Genomic DNA, 17,160 nt, shown 5'->3' on the forward strand with positions numbered 1-17,160 from the left:
AACTCACACCAAAACCAAACCAGCTATTCCTCAGCTATTTCTTGAAGCAATTTCAAAATTACCCATTTTCATTATTAATATACATCCATCTCTCTCTAATGTCTATGACTACTAACTACTTTCTGTGATGACTTCCCAACTATATTCTGCTCTTCATTGTATAAAAATTGTTTCCCACTTCTCTGTTTGTTGCTGAGAATACATTTTCAAGATTTTTTTTCTGTGCTTAATAATCAAAGAAAATGAGGAATTGGAGATGGGGTTTAGCTGCCCTTCTTTTTTCTGCAATTTTCTTGAGGATTCATGCTGTGGAGCACCATAGAACTCAACATACAGAGCGGATTTCAGGTAGTTCTTGTATATAAATTTTGTATTTTTCTCCTGATTTAGGGTTTTTGTATAGTACTTTTTAGCTTTCTTCTAGTATACTGGCTATATGCATCATTCCATTTGAATTTTGTTATTATATGTATGTAAAGATTTGTATCTGGTGATGGTCAATTCCGTGGGTTTAAATGATTTCACACCCCTCCACTAATGCTTGAACCCTCCAACTAATGTATGCATCTATACATCTATACAATGCTATGGTGGGATTCATATCTTGACTTGTGTGATCAAAAGATGAAATTTTGGCATTTGTGTGATTGATATCTTTGTAATTTGGTTTATGTCGAGTCAGCCTACTGATTTTTATGGTTCTAGTAGTAGGATGTATGGGAGCTTTTAGGACTGCAATGCCTTGGGATAATGAAGCCCATTCTGTTGCGTCAAACTCTCCTCTTGTTATGTTACTGTTTTGAGTTTGACTTCAAACTCGAATTTGTAGTGTGTATATGTAGAGTCCAGAGATATCATTCTTACCTTTCAAGAGTGCTTTGTTGACATTTGTGCATATGGATTCAACTTTCAAGTACTTATGGTGGAAATTTTGAAACAATCCTATACAGTGTGATTTCTTATAATTGTTGAAATTCAGTCCCTATCTATTTACCATGTCAAAGTTGGGTTATCTTCCGTTCTTGCATATTAAAAGTTAAATTTGATAGGGGTAGTGGTTCGAATACCTTTATTTTCTTTTTACTACCCTACCTAGTGCTGATCGTGCCACAACTCTTCAGCTTAAAGGTTGCCTCAAATTTTAACTGTGATTTATACTGACTTTGGTTATGTGTTAATGTTTTTCTGTTGGAGTATTTGTGGTATAATGTATGCATACTAATTATACCAAGGTTTCTAATACACTGTGTGATTTGGACTCTTTTTTTTTTTAATATTCCTTTTATGTTGCATTCGTTAATCTTCAAAATATCTAATATTAAAAGTACCATCGTTTGGAGTATTTTGACTATTTTGACTGCTACACCTTGGATAGCAAAGTCCATTTATTTGCATCAAGCTTTCTGTGATGTGTCGGTGCTCCTAGTCTATATGGAAACTTGTTATTAATGGATCCATGAGCATTCACCTTTTTTATTATTACCAGATATTCTATGTATGGTAAGGATATTAAGGTTGTGATTTAACTCCTATTTACGTACCTCAAGTAAATGCAATCACCTTGAAATTATTGGCCGGGTATTAATGTTAAAATTAATCCCCCTTTATTTCCCTATATTAACCCCAGTTACATAAAAATTATGTCATGTCACTATCTAGCACTTCTGGAAACTGGATTTGAAGGGGAGAGTGGTTTGTCTTGTTTTTTTGCTAGCCTGTATACATTTGATGGAGCCACAAGTCTTAAGCTCAAAGGTTGCTTTTAAAACAGCTCTTCATGACCAACCTTAGTATTATTATAATCTCTGGCAAAGCATCATGGGTCTGATGAAATGGTTGAAAGTCAATTTCGGTGTAGGCTGTTACGTTAGCATACTGACCAACTGCTTTGTAGTTCTTGATGGAGCAGTTTAACATTATGTACTCTGTAGTTTGGTTGGAGGATTTGACTAGTAAGGGGTGAATCTGCTTCTAGTAGACAAATACCATTCACCGAGTAGTCAGGCAGCTGCATTCACTTTCTCCAGGTTTTAGTAGAATATTATGCACCAAGAAAAAAGTTAATAAATACGACTCTAATATATGCTTATCCAGATGCTGGATCAGAAAACACTGATACAAAATAGAATTTTGATCTACCATGAGCAGAAGTCATAGACTGATGTATCGGAATACATAGGCTATAAATCCATCAGTTTAGCTAATCTATCGGTCCCCTTTGGAGGGACTTGGAATTTGTTCTAACTTAACCTCTCTGATACTAAGACGACGTCTAATAATACTTCACCTCTCTAAAAATTATACAACTAATTTATCATGTAATTTGTAGTTTGCTATAACATATCTTCTGTAGGCAGTATCTTATTAGGATCATAGTGCCAAATGGTTTGATATATATCACAAAAATGTACCCGTTTGTTTCTTCTAAGATATGTTGCAAGTTGTGTGCAAATTTAGATAAATAAACTTAGCTGATAATGTTTCCTCCCTTGCGTATATTTGTGTTGAAGAATTAGTTAAACATTGTTCTGCTTTCACAATATGCAAATCTTGTACTTGTAGTGCTCTGCGAAATATACCCGAGTCTCTGACTGTGCTTGGTTCACAAAATTTAGGTAGCGCTGGCGATGTCTTGGATGATGATCCTGTGGGAAGACTGAAAGTATTTGTTTACGAGCTTCCAAGCAAATATAACAAAAAGATTTTACAGAAGGATCCAAGATGCCTTTCACACATGTTTGCTGCAGAAATTTATATGCATCGCTTTCTCTTATCAAGCCCTGTTCGAACTCTCAATCCCGAGGAAGCTGATTGGTTCTATACTCCTGTATATACAACCTGTGACTTGACCCCAAATGGTCTCCCTCTGCCTTTCAAATCACCACGCATGATGAGAAGTGCAATACAACTCATTTCTTCGAATTGGCCATATTGGAATAGGACAGAAGGGGCTGACCACTTCTTCATAACTCCTCATGACTTTGGAGCGTGCTTTCATTATCAAGTACTCTCTCTCTCTCTTGCTCCCCTCCCCCCTTACACACAAATCAAACACACAAAGAAAGCATGGTTGCCCTCTCAAGCTTTAACATTCACACTTGGTCTGATGTGATTTGTATTATTTCAGGAAGAGAAGGCAATTGAAAGAGGTATTCTTACATTGCTGCAGCGTGCTACTTTGGTTCAAACTTTTGGACAAAAAAACCATGTTTGCTTAAAGGAAGGTTCTATCACAGTTCCACCTTATGCTCCTCCCCAGAAAATGCAGTCTCACTTAATCCCTCCAAAAACACCTAGATCCATCTTTGTTTACTTCAGAGGTTTGTTTTATGATGTGGGAAATGACCCAGAGGGTGGTTATTATGCGAGGTACATATCTTAACTGCTGGCTTGTTCTCCAACGCAAGTGCTTATATATCTATATAATTGAAAAAGCACTAACAAGGCAATTCATATTTGGAACTTGATAAATGCACACCATAACTCCATAAGATCTACATACTAATTCAACTGTGATCAGTCTAATTTTTATCACTAAGTAATTAATATGAGGTAATACTGTGTGGCTGTTCCAACACTTATAGGTGGAAATAAGTACCTAAATTAGTTAAGCACTCCCTATCTATATAACAAAATTTATTCGGTGTTAAATTTCTATTTTGTGGTGTATTGTTTGTAATTTTTTTATAAGAAAATGGTAGGGGTATAAAAATGGCAAACATCAAGGGCATGGAGGTATGTTTTTAAACTTTGAGGGTTGATGTTTATAAATGTGGATATTGTTGGGGCTAAAATATAAAAGCACAAAAAAGTAAGGTTCTCGAATGTAACTGATGGTCGTTTGGAAATGCACCAAGATGCATTGATTTAAGTAGCTAGATTTGGAATGATACGGGTATGTTGTATCTGGCAACAGCTTACAAAATAAAGCATGGAAGTATAGAAAGATAAGACAAAAGCTATGGTGATTGTTAATCAATTGTAACACAAAAGTGAAGGTTTTCTATTTACATTTTTTTTCCCGAGTAAAATCTTAATAATAACTCGTATGATAGCAATACATTATTTTTCTAATTTTGTTCTTATCCTAAAGAGGTGCAAGGGCAGCAGTGTGGGAGAACTTTAAGGACAATCCACTTTTCGACATCTCCACAGAGCACCCAACTACTTACTATGAAGACATGCAACGAGCAATTTTTTGCTTGTGTCCACTAGGATGGGCTCCCTGGAGTCCTAGATTAGTTGAAGCCGTGATCTTTGGCTGTATTCCTGTTATCATTGCAGATGACATTGTTCTGCCTTTTGCTGATGCAATTCCATGGGAAGAAATTGGGGTTTATGTGCCAGAGAAGGATGTTCCAAATCTGGACACATTGCTTACTTCTATTCCCTCAGAGGTCATATTGAAAAAACAGAGGTTGCTTGCAAATCCTTCAATGAAGCAGGCAATGTTATTTCCCCAACCAGCTCAACCTGGGGATGCTTTCCATCAAATTTTAAACGGGCTTGCTAGAAAGCTACCGCATGACAGAAGCATCTTCTTGAAACCTGGAGAGAAAATCTTAAACTGGACCGCAGGCCCAGTCGGGGACCTGAAACCTTGGTAGTGGTATTGGTGATTGCGTTTCTCCTTGTGAAGGTAGTAATGTACCTTGGATATACAAATTCTTACTTTGGTAATGGTTCTTGGAGTCTTTTGACTTTTCTTCTGCACTCTCTCGGGTCCTGAAGCCCAGAATTCGTTATTCATGTACAGCTGAAATCCCCACTTTGCTCAATCATACAATCAAGAATAGCGGATAATCCCCTCGTCTTGGTAGTAAGATGTATAGAACATATAAATCTACTGGGGACTAGCTTCGAGTGTCTGTATTTGTATGAGAAACAAAAGGAACAACAACTTTGTAGTGGATATTCATTCTTTTCCTCTTTTCATTTCTTTGTTCAAGCCACAGGTCTCAGCTTGTTAAGGTATTGTTTGGGGTTGTCACTGGTGATAGCAACAACAGCTTTTTGCTGAAAAGCAGGTGAAAAACTGTTTGGTAAATCTAAAAATAGCTTTTCTGAACAACAACTTTTAACTAAAAAGCTGCTTTTAGAAAAAGCAGGTCCTCCCATTCTTTTAGAAAATCTGTTTTCAGCTTTTGTAGGAAGCTGTTACAGATTTCACATTCAATCCTCACCAAAAACATTATTTTATTTATATTATAATTCAAAACAAGCAAATTCTTACAAAATTACTAAACAGTCATCTGATTTCTACAACACTTTTTTTATCAGCACTTTTTCTAACATCACAGCAATTTCTAACAACAGACCCTAAATCAAATATGTATGCACACAAAGTTTATTAACGCAGGGCACACTCTCTATATATGTAAACTGGCAGAACCCAGATTTATTAACTTGTAACAAGACAGAACATACAGGAGATAACCAAAAACCCAGACAATCATACAAGGAAAGGTAACTGATTTATCTATGTCTTAATACATCAGTAATCTCTTGCAATTCTATGGGTTTCTAGATGAACAATCAAGTTATTGACATAAGAGTCTTGCTTATCCATGTCACCGAAAACACTTTGCATTTCCTTCACCTTATCTCTGTAAATCTTCCCAGCTTCTTCATCCACCATCACCAACTTAAGTGACTCCGCCACTGCCTCCCTAGTAAACCGACCATCTAGCTCGTTTCTTGGGATCAGAAGACCCAACTTCTTCTCCTCCAGCTGCGTAGCAATGATCCCCTGATCACCCAACATTGGCAGCAATACCAGCACTTTCCCAAACTGCACCCCCTCCACCACTGAGCTCCAACCAGAGTGAAACAACAGACCCCCAACCGAGCCATGCCTCAGTATCCTGTTCTGAGGCACCCAAGTCATGTAAACCATCCCACGACCTCTAGTCCGCTCTTCAAAACCTTCAGGCAACTCAACTATCTCGGGATCAGCTGACCCTCTTTGCTTCCTGAAAGCCCAAAAGAAAGGCAATCCAGACAACTCCAGACCAAGAGCTAACTCAGTAACCGCAACTTGATTCAGTTTTGTCTCAGCCCCAAATGCTACATATACCACTGACCCCTCTGCTTGTTTATCAAGCCAATCTCTAATATCACCCCAACATCCATCATCCCCATGGTTGCTGATCTCCTCAATAGGCAATAATCCAACAGGAACCACAGGCTTCCCATAAATCTCCTCTACCAAATTCAACCACACGGGCTCAAACTCAACGCTACTTCTTACTGCCACCATATCAATGTTTCTAATTGTGGTTCCAAGACGAAAGTTATCAGTAACATTTTCGGTTTCATCAGCTTCAAGATTCGGAGCCGTTGCTAGTATCTGAAACATACTCATCGCAACACTTGTCTCAAAGTGCACCCATTCAGGTTTAACAGTGTAATCTTCAGGCCTGACAGGATCACCTTTACGATCAATCAATTTCCCTGGCGGGCCTATAAAACCTAAAATCGAAGCAGGAAAAACACTGAACCACCCTACTCGAACCCCCAACTCAGAAGCAACAGGGCCAAGCCAATAAGAAGCAAAATCACACAGTATCCAATCCGGCAACACAGATTCCAGGAAACGAGCAACAGGGTCTCGAAGACGATCATAAGCAATTTTCAAGAACTTGACCTTGTTAAAGGGAACATCAATAGTTGCCTCTGCATGCATGGGAAGATCAGCAACAGAAGGCAACTTAATCTCGATAAAATCAATAAGAGGTGCGAGATCTGAAGGGATTTTGGGGAGGCGTTGGAGGTTTCGAGGAGTGGAGATAAAAGAAATCTTGTGACCTCTTTTAGCAATGAGCAAGGCCAGGTTCAAGAAGGGCAGCAAGTGACCGAAAGCTAGCCAGGGGAACATTACAATGTGCAGAGTTTTAGATGAAGCCATTTCTGCAGACTCTGCACCACTCAGTAAGATGAATAAGTATAGGCAACTTCTGAAACAAATTATATAGATGATGGAGCAAGGCTAGCATACACTAGAACTCACAGGTTTTCTTTAGATTGCGTCATTTCCTTAACGATTTTTGTCATTAGCAGGCCACATGTTCTTATCCTTTTTTTTTCTCTGTTCTCATGCATGAGGTAATACTTGTGCTTATCCACCTTTACTTTGAAATCTATTTACTTTGGGTTCCGACCTCTGACAACCGATTATCAGGGAAAAGATCTGTATTTCAAGACTCTGGATTGAAACTTGGTTTTTTAGGTATTCGCTATAATTTTCCGCGAATAGGAACTTTTACTATCCGCGGAAAATTTCCGCGGCGCATACTTAAAAAACGAAGTTTTAATCTGGACCCTTGAAATATAGATCCGATACCTTTGAAAGTGTGTGTTAAATAACTTGTCCCTGACAACCAGTTGTCATGGACCAGGACCCATTTACTTTTTATATAACGGTAATTTTGTAAATTAAAAGTGAGCATGTTAGTTAATTTTTAAATTCAAATATATAAATTTTAAAATTCTAATTATAAGGTACTCTAACACATACCCTAATGTAGTTTTTTTTTTAACGTAGGAATTCGCAACAGCTATCCTTCAAGTGCGCACCGGATAAACTCACGAGTTCACGTAATAACCTGCAAACTACGTGAACCAGGTAAACCGCAATTAAGCGACAGGTTGTTAATTATAACTAAAATATATATAAACATCCTTGTTGAAATATATTTCTTCAAATCAATTTTATTAATTTTCTGACGGACTTAACTGTTAGGATATATTGAACATGTTAAATAAATTACTTTCTAATATACTCAATAGAAGTATGTTAAATCAAACATGTTTATTAATTATCTAAAAGTTTATTTTGATTATATTAAAATATACATATGATCTTAATTTTATGTTATAATTATTATTAATATAAAGTTGATATTTTAAAATATATAATGTATACACAGAACAAATATGAAAAAATATATTTAATAAAACAGTACAATATCAGATCTAGAATGCAAATAATAGTTTGTCAATATATATACTCTCGAGTTGCAACTCGCAACTACAAATTAGCATCTACTCTGAAGGCTCGTAAGCAGTGTGTTTCATCAAAATGTGTAAAGTTGAATGTATTTCATGAAGTCGCCTCGTAAGCAGTGTGATTCGACAGAGTTGCCACGTGGCTTTCTCTCCTTACGCTAGTCACTAATCCAAGTGAAAATATCTATCTATCCGGGAGGACCCCACTTAATATTAGTTGCTCTATAGACTATAGAGTAGCTCCCAAGAAACTTCTGGTAATTTCTTCTCTAGCTTTGTTCTTGCATGTCATGCTTTTCTCGCCGTACCATAGTTGAGCAAAGGGGTGTAACGATTCAAACTATCTCCTGGCTACCAAGGTAGAGTCTTGCTACTATGCTCTGATGAATTTTTCAAATTGTTGCAAAATTTTAACATTCATGCCTGGTATACATGTTCTGTCTTCTCCCCCGAATAAGGTGAAAAAACTGTATTGTTTAATTTTTATGATCACTTATATTTAGTAAGCTGCGGATTTTATAGATAAACAATAACAATCACCTTTTAGTTAGGAGATATATTTTTCGGTGTATGTACAGGGACACTGCATGATATTACTTGGCCAGGAATATATTTCGAAATAAATGTCAACTAAAGGAGGGATTTTGAGTGATACAAGTTTTCATCCAAATTTGATTGCTGAAAAAAATACAAATATTTGCTTGCAGCACAGTAAGAGGAGACTGAATATGTTAGGTGGTTGTTTCTTAGCGATGATGATGTTTACCTTCTTCATTATAAACCCGGGTTATACTCGAGCTCGTTTAGCGAACGATTATAAAGTGAAAACCAGGGTGTTTCTATCTCCTGAGCTTGTTCTTGAACGAGGATCAGTGGCCAACAAAATCTTTTACGACATTGATTTTCCGAGAGGCCATGTTGGTCTCAAGGATTTCCGTGCTGAAGTAGTTGATGAAGCAGGGAACTCTGTTCCGCTTCAGGAAATTTATCTCCACCACTGGATTGTGGTAAGATATTATCACCGTGAGGGTGTGGATGTGTCGCAACATGACTCGGATACTGGTTTTCGCCAGCCAAGTGTCATCTTAATGACAAATGCCGGAGTTTGCCATGATGGTCTTATGCAATATTTTGGTCTTGGATCCGAAACACGAAAGACAGCTACTCAGATCCCGCATCCTTATGGAATAGAGATTGGAGACCCGGAGGAAGTTCCTGATGGGTACAGGGAGAAATGGTTCCTTAATGTGCATGCAATTGATACGCGGGGTGTGGTGGAGAGATTAGGATGCACCGAATGCCAGTGTGATCTGTACAATGTTAGTGTAGATGAATATGGCAGGCCTTTGAATTCAGATTACAAAGGGGGCTTGTATTGCTGCTATGATGGAACACGGTGCAGGGTGAAAGAGGGGCTTGACGGTGCTAGGAGAAGAATCTATATGAAGTACACGGTGAAGTGGATCGATTGGGATGACTCACTTACGCCTCTTAACATATATATTCTTGATGTCACTGATACTTGGAGGAATTCGGATGAGTCGACAGGACTTGCCACAAAACACAATTGTCATGTGAGTTCATATCATCAGATACCTTGTTCAACTTAGATTTCTGACTATTTAATGTACTGTTATGCAGATCGAGTATAACATTGACCGCTGTGCCACTGACCTGGCTGAGAAAGATTGCATTGATTCCAGACAGATCAGCTTAAGTTTGCCGACTGGTGGTGATGTCATATACGGTGTTGCACACCAGCATACAGGGGGCATCGGTTCGACTCTTTATGGAGAGGTATTGCAGTTTCTTGTCTTCTTTTTCACTACTTCCCTTCACTCCTTAAAAACTCATTTACTAAATTGTATTTGACGGCCTGTTTGTATAAGCAATTTTCATATCAGCTTACTTTCATATTCTGGCAACAATGAATATATCATGGCCGAATCTTCTGGGAGGAAGTAATGTTGAGCTGCTCAATCATGTAAATAGATGTAGTCTTTATAAACTGCGTGATTTTTTCCCCCTATATACGAGGGAAAATGCGAGAACACCCAAATTTAGTCAAAATGAATCTCAATTGTCACGTGTCATGATTTAACTGGCTAACTCTATTAAATATAATGGACTCTGCTGCATATACAAAAATGTCACTGGTTAAAACATCTCAAACTGACATATCATCAATGTCACGTCATTTGCCAAGAATTTTGGATATCCAATTTGGGTGCTCTCGCATTACTCATAACTCTTATCAGGGTCAGGCTCCGTAGAATCCCCTGGATTATTGTTCCGGACAAGTGTGCAGTTGTGAGGAGTTGAATAATTTAAATGTGATGATGTCCAAAAATAATACTCATGCCTGCATTCTTTTTCTCTCGTTTTCTTCTAAGAATATCTGGTGAAATAGGATGGACGAATTATATGCTCGTCAACACCAACTTATGGAGAAGGAACAGAGGCTGGAAATGAGGCTGGTTACATTGTAGGAATGTCCACTTGTTATCCTCAACCAGGCTCTGTAAGAATCTCAGACAGAGAGACACTGACTCTAGTATCTAACTACAGCAGCACTCGACGACATATTGGAGTTATGGGACTCTTCTACATTTTAGTTGCAGATCCTTCACACGATTCCAGCCCTTCACTGCACCATGCAGTTAAGGTAAGATTCTATACACTTCCCCAGTCATGTCAATTACCATGTAGCAGAAGCGACATATTAAACATCTTTGATTCTTATCAGATGCACAGAGAAACACTGGGAAGCCACTCCAGTTGGGCCAAGGGGTTGATTGGCGTCGTTATAGCTTTGTCCGTCGTCGTGGCTGGTTACCGAGGATGCCTGTCCCCGAGACAAAGTGGCTTTGAAAGAGTAGCGATCTGAGTTTTGTTCGTAACTTCACTATCTACTGATTAGCAATGTACTATCTACTGAGTTCCTGCAGTGTTCAATAATCAAATAAGTCTTGAAGAACATTGCACAATCCATTTTCTCATATTGATCAATTGTAAATCTGAACTCTGCAGAGTTATGTGTTGGTATGACTTCTTTAGATTATTACTAGCAAAATATGGAAATCAGTAGTTGAAAAACATGATAGATAGTTGAATAGAAATGTCTGACAAGGATTAAAAAAATAAAAGATCATACAAATTGGCGTCCACATTCGTATATATTGATCATTGTTCTAAATATTCCCGATTTGTGAAAAATATCCGATATATTTTTTAAGTGTATTTATCAATCATTTGATTAAAAAATTTTAATTTATTGAAAAAATATCCGAAAATATAAGATGAAACTGGAAAAATTTATATCAAGTCCACTAAACTTTTTTCAAAAAATCTTCATACTGATGTCAACGAATTAACACAATTATGTGCTACCATGATATTTCTAACCTACCACATATTATTTTTAGTAAAACTTATTATTTTTCTTGTAAATAATATATTGTCCTGGCCCCTGGGTCACATAATTTATATCCACGTATATATATATACACAGTGCCATCCTCTCTGTCTTGCCCAATCATTGTTCACCTTGTCCGAAAGTAGACATTCTCCAACCGGGTCGCATTTTCGGATCCTACCCATCCACCAGCTACTGTGCCATTTTCACACATTAGATCTAACCACTCATAACATCAATGCTTTCACAATAACCCACTGCTTGAATCACCCAACCCCATGTCAGCCCCCACCTCCGACGACCGGAAACCACTGCCGGAGAACCCGAATTCGGTGAAACTGGAGCACGTACTAATAGCCCTCAGAGAGACAAAAGAGGAGAGAGAGAGTAGAATCAAGAGCTTGTTCAATTACTTCGATGGTGCTAATAAGGGGTTTTTAGATTACTCACAAATTGAGGTGGGTTTAGACGCGCTTCAAATTCCTGCTGAGTATAAGTATGCTAAGGATTTGTTGAGAGTTTGCGATGCGAATAAGGATGGGAGAGTTGATTATGTTGAGTTCAGGAGGTATATGGATGATAAGGAGCTGGAGTTGTATCGCATTTTTCAGGATATTGATGTTGCGCATAGTGGCTGCATTTTGCCCGAGGAGCTTTGGGATGCGCTTGTTAAGGCTGGTATGGCGTTTTCTGATTGCTTTGTGTTTTGTTTGATGGGTTGAGTTATTTGTCATAGTTAGAGTGAATTTTGTTGCCTGAATTGTTGTTTTGTTTTGTTTGATAGATTGAGTCGTGATTTGAGTGAATGTGGTTGTTCAAGGAATTTTGTTGTGTTGCATTGTAGCTTCTGCTAGTCTAGATGTGGAGTTGAAATATTTGTAGTTGTGGTATTAAATGTGTTGTTATTTTGGGCAGAAAAAAATGATGGGGCGGGATTTATGTACAAGGGTTAATTTATCGGGTTAGGCCTTGTTCATCTCTTTTTTTACAACTAATGCCGTAAAAGTTGTGATTGTGATAGTTGGCTGTTCTAATAATTATGAGTCAGTAGGATTTGCTGCTTCTCCTGTACTACTTATTATGATTTTTATTCGATGCAAAATCATGCCTGTAAATGTAGTAATCAATTTTATTGGTAAAGGTAGATCGTATTGTTATTACAAGCTGTTATTCTGATATAAAGAAGTTTGACTTGGGAAGTAGGGGAGATGGCCACGGGGATTGATCTTTTTAGCTGATTTTAATTAAAAACCTAGGCCCAGAATGACATTAAAAGATTCAGAAGAAATTCTTTTTATCTGTTCTAGACGTGTGACAACTGAGAACATATTGGTAGGCTTGACATTCTAGAGTATGTTTGACTTCTTTTGTAGTGCTGGTGTGTGGTCTCAGCACCAAGCAACTTTAAAAAAGGGGGTACTGGCATTAACAAACCGTAGCAAAAAGTAAATCATATAACAGGAACAACAGACAAATGTGAGAAGGGCTTATGGTTATTGTAGTTAGTAATCCCAAGATTATACTTAAAGTTTATATGGTTTTAGATCAAATTGCTTTTCAGTAATGTAGAGCATTTTTGTTTTAATGGGTCATAATAATTGATATAAAGTAAGCCTAAGAACTGAACTTAGGGTACATGATATTATTTCCCTTCTTTACATATATTATTGTCTTATCCTAATTTCTCTGTGAATTGGACTCTTGAGGAAGTTATCGCTTTTAAGATCAACAGTTTTTTGCTTTTCATATGTTGTTTGTCCTCGAAGAATTTAAGGAGTATTGTAATTTTTAAATGATTGTTGGTTTTAAAGCCTTTTAAATAATATTTTTGATTTAAAAATAGAACATTCACAACTGGATTTTCAATTCAGGCATTCCTGTGTGTGGAGAAACTTTGTTTGCTGTGTCACACACATTTGCATCATGTTTAAAGATCTACCCTGTAGTGCCAATGTTTGGCAAGATGTACAATACTCAAATGCGTTTTTGAGCCTGTTTTCCATGTTATCCTTTTATTGGAACCTCTTTTACTAATCATGATCCTTCTAAGCATTAAACTTAATGACTGCCTCCCATATCCATTGATTTTACCCTGTTTAGCAACTGTAAAGTTTGTGCAATCTCTTAATAATTGCCTTTAATTCTTAATGATTTTACCCTGTTAAGGAAATCTAAAGTAGCAGGTCATACTTTGTGGCAGTTTATAATTTGTACAACGCTTTTGAACTTCTGGCATACATATATATCTCTGGACTTTGCTCGCAAGTTTCTAATATGATAATTTTATTGTGTTGCCTTCTTCTTATAAGCCCTGGCAGTTACTTTTTGTAGGGATAGAGATGGATGACGAAGAATTAGCTCGCTTTGTGGAGCATGTTGACAAGGATAATAATGGAATTATCACTTTTGAGGAGTGGAGAGATTTTCTTCTGCTATACCCCCATGAAGCCACTATTGAGAACATTTATCATTATTGGGAAAGGGTCTATCTTGTAGATATTGGAGAACAGGCTGTCATTCCGCAAGGCATCAGTAAACATGTCCATGCTAGTATGTATTTCATTGCTGGTGGGGTTGCTGGAGCTGCTTCTCGTACCGCAACCGCTCCTCTTGATCGTCTCAAGGTTATGTTGCAAGTTCAGACAACTCGTGCGTCTGTTCTTCCTGCTGTTAAAGCCATCTGGAAGCAAGGTGGGGTCTTTTCGTTTTTTCGAGGTAATGGATTAAATGTAGTGAAGGTTTCACCCGAGAGTGCTATTAAGTTCTACGCCTATGAAATGATTAAGAAATTCATTGGAAATGTTAACGGAGAAAGTAAAGAGGACATCGGGACTTCTTGTCGGCTTGTTGCTGGTGGTCTGGCAGGGGCAGTGGCACAAACTGCCATCTATCCTATGGACCTGGTGAAGACAAGGTTACAAACTCATGTTTGTGAAAGTGGTAAGGTTCCATCATTAGGAAAACTATCAAAGGATATTTTTGTTCAGGAGGGACCCCGTGCTTTCTACAGAGGGCTTGTACCATCTCTGCTTGGGATTATCCCTTATGCTGGCATTGATTTAGCTATATATGAAACTTTAAAAGATATGTCGAAGACATACATTGTCACGGATGGCGGTATGATTTTCTATGCTATTTTTTTGGTGGTGTGCAGTCAAATTTCTGCACTGCACATATATAACTTCTATAAATTGATTTTTTTTTTTTTTCAATTTGTTTTGTGTAGAACCTGGAGCATTTGTTCAACTGGGTTGTGGAACAATTTCAGGAGCCCTTGGAGCAACATGTGTTTATCCGTTGCAGGTTATCAGGACAAGGTGGGGATTATCTAGTTTTCTTGTTTACGCTTGGTGGATTAGTAAATTTGTGCATGAGCTCTAATCCTTAGTGTTAATCTTATTGTTTGACTTGTCAGAATGCAAGCTCAACATTCTAATGCAGATGCTGCATATTCTGGAATGTCTGATGTATTTAAGAGAACTCTTCAGCATGAGGGTTTAAGAGGTTTCTATAAAGGACTTTTCCCCAATCTACTGAAAGTAGTTCCATCAGCAAGTATTACATATATGGTATATGAAGCAATGAAAAAAAATCTAGGCCTTTAATGACTTTTCTGGAATGGCTATGCAAAGGCTGCCACCTATTATAAAGCACATTTACAGTGGTGGATGATAGGAAAAGTGGCAATGAAGATGTGGACAAAACTAATGAGCAAGTGATACAATTGTTTGAGTTAGATGTTAGTTTCATTGAAGAGATAGCCCAAGGGGTGTTGTAATATTTTCTTTTGGTAGAATTAGGGGTAGACTTATATATTTAGGTCTATTTCATTAGCAAATGTATGATACTCTTGTAAAATTGTTGTTGCATTACTGCAAATTGAATATAGAGATCTGAATTTTGAGAAACTTGCCATTTTTTCTTGTGGGCCATCTGTCCTCCTAGTCTCTTCTCTTGCATATATTATTCTCCTTCACATACTACTAATGTACCATAAGAGCTGCATTTTTCATATGATACACATGTAAGAACCAACATTTATATCTGATGTGGTTTAATAAGAGGTATTTCAAGTGTTGGTCTCTGTTAGATGTCGAAAGCGAATCAAGTAATTTGTTTATTTTTCAATTGTTCATGTTTTCAGGTTGCTGTTGTGTTTAAGCTGCGATAGGGAGAGGTGCTTAAGTGAATATAAAAGAAGCACAAGGGAGCTCACCTATAGATATCGAGATTGCAGAATAACAGGTAGAGAATCAACTGAATTTTAGACACTGTTCGTACCTGAATATCATTTAGAATTGTATCCAATCTGTTTTCAAATATCATTGTATGGTTAGTGTTTTTTTAAGCTTTGTTTCAGCATATGTTTGCTAGATCCAGTTTTGTTCTTTTTTCCTGTTCAACACTTCTATGCAATGTAGTGTAAGGATTGGCTAGCTTCTTTCTTAAACATTCCTACACACTGGACAAGCAATCTATCTTCCAAAGGGCGTGTATTTGAATATTTATATTTTCCACTTTCTGTATTTTGGTTGTTCTAGTGTAATGAATTAAACTGGACGAATTATATAGATTTATTATGCTTTCATAATATCGTGTAACATATTTTGCACATATCATGTTTGTATGATTTTGTACAATATATTTAACTGGACGAATCATATAGATTTTTTGTTGGTGTCTTTGAACTGAGAGCAGGCTTCGAGGTATAAAGATGCAAGTTTGGTGAGTGATTAAAACAAGGACAAAGGTTTGGTAGGAAACTTGAATGTAATTAAGTAGAACTGAGGCAGAATATGAGCCTTTTTCAGATTGTATGCAAAACAGATTTGGTGCTGAAGTAAAACAACCTAATAGTTTCCAGGATTCATATATTCATAACCAGTACAGTGTTAGTAGATCTAGACATGTTACAGTAATACACACACAGACAGCTGAGGTAAACATTCTCATATTGTCCACGGATTATCTACTCAGTATAGGACATTGTCTTGGGTGGTTGTAGACGTGAATACATAATAGAAAAACATAAGAATTATGATCGAAAGACTTTATCTACTCATGCAGGACTGAGGACAGTGTCTTGGGCAGTTGTAAATGTGTTCCAGGATACATAATTAAAAAAAAACATAAAAATTATGGTTGAAGGAAATGATAAGATTTAAACCATAGACACAATTTCACAAACCAAGTAATGCAAATTAGTTCACAAAGATGATAATCTGATAGTTGTAGGATCACAAGGAGCGTTCCCCTAGCTTGAATATATAAAACATAGAAAAATAACTTCCACAATCAACCATGATCTCACAAGACCGTTATGAAGAGTATCCTAAAACTGTTGCCATAAATCATACATATATAATGACTATATGTATGTTAATGACAAACAAAACAGTACTAAACTTATTTCTGAAAAAGAAAACTGGAAGAAAGGCATGACCTTCCCTTTGCCTCTATATGACTTGCCTTAGTGAGCTTCCCACTTGGGGAAGCCCCTGCATCTCTGCGTTTTTGTGCAATATATTCCTCTGGTCGAAGACTACTAGTACCCTCTTCATCTTAGGCTACTAATGATGTCCTCGTGCCAGAGTATTTGCCCTTAACGCTGTCATGATCTTCTTCTTTCTCTTTTTCCTCCACATCTTTTCGCCTGCAAGCACTTAATGTTGTTTCTTCAGAGCCTGAGCTTATATAATGAGCTTATGTCTCCTTAACTATCTAGTCATATCTCCGTT

General features: G+C 37.2%; 4 protein-coding genes across 6 annotated transcripts; 3 read left to right on the top strand and 1 right to left on the bottom strand.

The window, feature by feature from the left end:
* Nucleotides 1-4,935, top strand: LOC108224923 (probable beta-1,4-xylosyltransferase IRX10L). Its single transcript, XM_017399686.2, has 4 exons — nt 1-348; nt 2,616-3,004; nt 3,128-3,369; nt 4,094-4,935. Exons 1-4 carry the CDS (start codon nt 243-245, stop codon nt 4,605-4,607), a joined length of 1,251 nt encoding a protein of 416 aa, XP_017255175.1. The 5' UTR covers nt 1-242; the 3' UTR covers nt 4,608-4,935.
* A 435-nt stretch (nt 4,936-5,370) lies between these two features.
* On the bottom strand, nt 5,371-7,079 carry LOC108226181 (UDP-glycosyltransferase 91A1). Its single transcript, XM_017401123.2, has one exon. The coding sequence runs from the start codon at nt 6,905-6,907 to the stop codon at nt 5,495-5,497; it is 1,413 nt and encodes a 470-aa protein (XP_017256612.1). The 5' UTR covers nt 6,908-7,079; the 3' UTR covers nt 5,371-5,494.
* A 1,517-nt stretch (nt 7,080-8,596) lies between these two features.
* Nucleotides 8,597-10,962, top strand: LOC108226182 (uncharacterized). Of its 2 annotated transcripts, none has more exons than XR_010284893.1 (3): nt 8,597-9,804; nt 10,418-10,672; nt 10,754-10,962. XR_010284893.1 is itself a non-coding variant. In XM_064080509.1 (3 exons), the coding sequence occupies exons 1-3, from the start codon at nt 9,643-9,645 to the stop codon at nt 10,892-10,894; spliced, it is 558 nt and encodes a 185-aa protein (XP_063936579.1). In that variant the 5' UTR covers nt 9,634-9,642; the 3' UTR covers nt 10,895-10,962. The 2 variants fall into 2 exon arrangements, 1 of the variants encoding a protein (XP_063936579.1); XM_064080509.1 differs by having other exon boundaries at nt 9,634-9,804.
* Nucleotides 10,963-11,507: 545 nt separating this feature from the next.
* On the top strand, nt 11,508-15,354 carry LOC108224233 (calcium-dependent mitochondrial ATP-magnesium/phosphate carrier protein 2). 2 transcript variants are annotated; one of them, XM_017398746.2, is made up of 4 exons: nt 11,508-12,100; nt 13,754-14,539; nt 14,649-14,739; nt 14,838-15,354. In XM_017398746.2, exons 1-4 carry the CDS (start codon nt 11,701-11,703, stop codon nt 15,025-15,027), a joined length of 1,467 nt encoding a protein of 488 aa, XP_017254235.1. In that variant the 5' UTR covers nt 11,508-11,700; the 3' UTR covers nt 15,028-15,354. The 2 variants fall into 2 exon arrangements, with proteins under 2 accessions (XP_017254235.1, XP_017254236.2); XM_017398747.2 differs by having other exon boundaries at nt 11,966-12,100; nt 13,741-14,539.
* The last annotated feature ends 1,806 nt before the right edge of the window (nt 15,355-17,160 follow it).

Source organism: Daucus carota, chromosome 6, assembly GCF_001625215.2.
Source record: "Daucus carota subsp. sativus chromosome 6, DH1 v3.0, whole genome shotgun sequence".
In the NCBI taxonomy this organism is placed as follows: domain Eukaryota; kingdom Viridiplantae; phylum Streptophyta; class Magnoliopsida; order Apiales; family Apiaceae; genus Daucus; species Daucus carota.